Source organism: Lolium rigidum, chromosome 1, assembly GCF_022539505.1.
Source record: "Lolium rigidum isolate FL_2022 chromosome 1, APGP_CSIRO_Lrig_0.1, whole genome shotgun sequence".
Taxonomy (NCBI): domain Eukaryota; kingdom Viridiplantae; phylum Streptophyta; class Magnoliopsida; order Poales; family Poaceae; genus Lolium; species Lolium rigidum.
The window spans coordinates 230,232,729-230,234,419 of record NC_061508.1 but is presented as its reverse complement, the minus strand read 5'-3'; the positions used below and the strand labels follow the sequence as shown (position 1 = coordinate 230,234,419).

The 1,691-nt window shown below is 48.3% G+C and overlaps 1 protein-coding gene across 1 annotated transcript; it reads right to left on the bottom strand.

Moving 5' to 3' along the window:
- Positions 1–749: 749 nt before the first annotated feature.
- On the bottom strand, positions 750–1,319 carry LOC124655769 (putative ripening-related protein 5). The gene has a single exon (XM_047194619.1). It carries the CDS (start codon positions 1,317–1,319, stop codon positions 750–752), a length of 570 nt encoding a protein of 189 aa, XP_047050575.1.
- Between the last annotated feature and the right edge of the window lie 372 nt (positions 1,320–1,691).

The following is a 1,691-nucleotide window of genomic DNA, read 5'->3' as shown; positions in this document are numbered from 1 at the left end:
TTGTAGTTATGCAAGGCATGGGCGACACAAATGCTTCTGTTAGTGCAATGCTTGAATAATAGGAGAGGCACGATGCTCACTCCATCAAGCCAAGGATCATGCCAAAAATTGATCTTCAGACCATCACCAAGGTTGAATTGCACTGCCGCGTTGAACAACGCCCACGCTTGGGTATCAATGCAGATCGGAAGATGCAGCCAAGGTTTATCCGACGCCTTGTTGCTCTGCCACAACCATTTCCCTGAGAGCCACCCCCTTAGCCTGCAGGTTTGGAATCCGCAGCCCGCCAAAATCGAGCGGTCGATAGACTGCACTCCATCGCGACTAGCATCTGCCATTGTCGCTCTTATCTTACTTCGTTTCCGTCTCGAGATGGCCATCTGCTGCTGCCTCCATCCTCCGTTCAGCCGACTGATCCAAGACCATGCCCTCCCTCATAGTTTCTGCAGCCTTGTTTGTTGTTGATCTGCAAAGTTTTTAAAAACGTACGCACAAGTATTCTAGTGATCTGCACTAGCTATTCACTTGTGCGTTGCAAACACTCGTACTATGATTAGAGTCCAACATATATGGTGCATATTGTAACAATACTTAAAATAAATGTTATTAAAAGATAATATACATGTACAACAACCGATAGAATATGATTCAATCTTTGTACAGAGAACTACTAATATGTGCGCACACTACACTCGATATGGAAATTGAACACGGGTGATGCAATTAATGGGCATTGCATCTTCTTCTTATCAGTTGTCGGACCAGGTGATGCCCTCCATACCAACGTTTTGGTCGAGACCCAGAGCATTCCACACAGCCGGCGAGGCGTCGACGATATTGTTGGCGCAGGGTGGTTCGTAGTTGTGCTCGTCGTCGCAGCCGTACACAGAGTCACACTCATCCACCACCTTGGCATACACAGATTTACCATTCGCGGTGATCTTGATGCGGTGCCCGCAACGACCCATGTTTTCGAACCAGCCAGTGGAGAGTGCGACGACCATCTCCTCGTCGCTGTGGTAAGCGTTGTCGCACTCCGATGGGCCACCGCCATCCTTACCCTTCTCGAAACTATTGAGTGTCAGGACGGCCTTGGTGCTCGCGGTGACCGGAGGTGAGCAGTGGTATTGCGGGTACCTCTTACCATCCTCACAACAGTCAGGGTCATTGCTCTGCTCACAGTGACCTGCTTTTCCAGGGAGGTAGCTGCTCGCACGGCACACGTCGAGCCCTAGGCGGAGCGAGGACGCGGCATGGGAGGTGCAGAGTGCTACAAGGAGGAAGACTGCAGAGGTGGCTAGAACTCTTGCAGTTGCCATCTTAGATAATTGACAAGCTGGCTCTGGAAATATAATGAACCCTCTTTTCCTTGGTTGCTGCTACAATGAATTGTTGGTTGCTTTGTGGTTTGAGAGTCAAGCCTGTTGAGCTTATATAGTGATTGCCAGGGGTTAGTTATGGACGTCAGTTGGGTGTTCTCCACGGCAAGCCGTTGAGACGTTCAGTTAAAGCAGTCCGTACCGTGTCAAACGGTCTGATTTTTTTTGCAAGGGACTGCGTCTCATCTGGATCATGTGAATAAAGAGGGTTAAATAAATGATCTACCAGTACAGATACATAAATAGAGAATATCAAATATTGCAAAATTGGTCCAAGCAACTATAACTGATGATGCGGTGTTGAAAATCATC

Bases quoted from the DNA above. Each gene is read 5' to 3' on its own strand.
- LOC124655769 (XM_047194619.1), bottom strand. From the start codon at position 1,319: ATGGCAACTGCAAGAGTTCTAGCCACCTCTGCAGTCTTCCTCCTTGTA.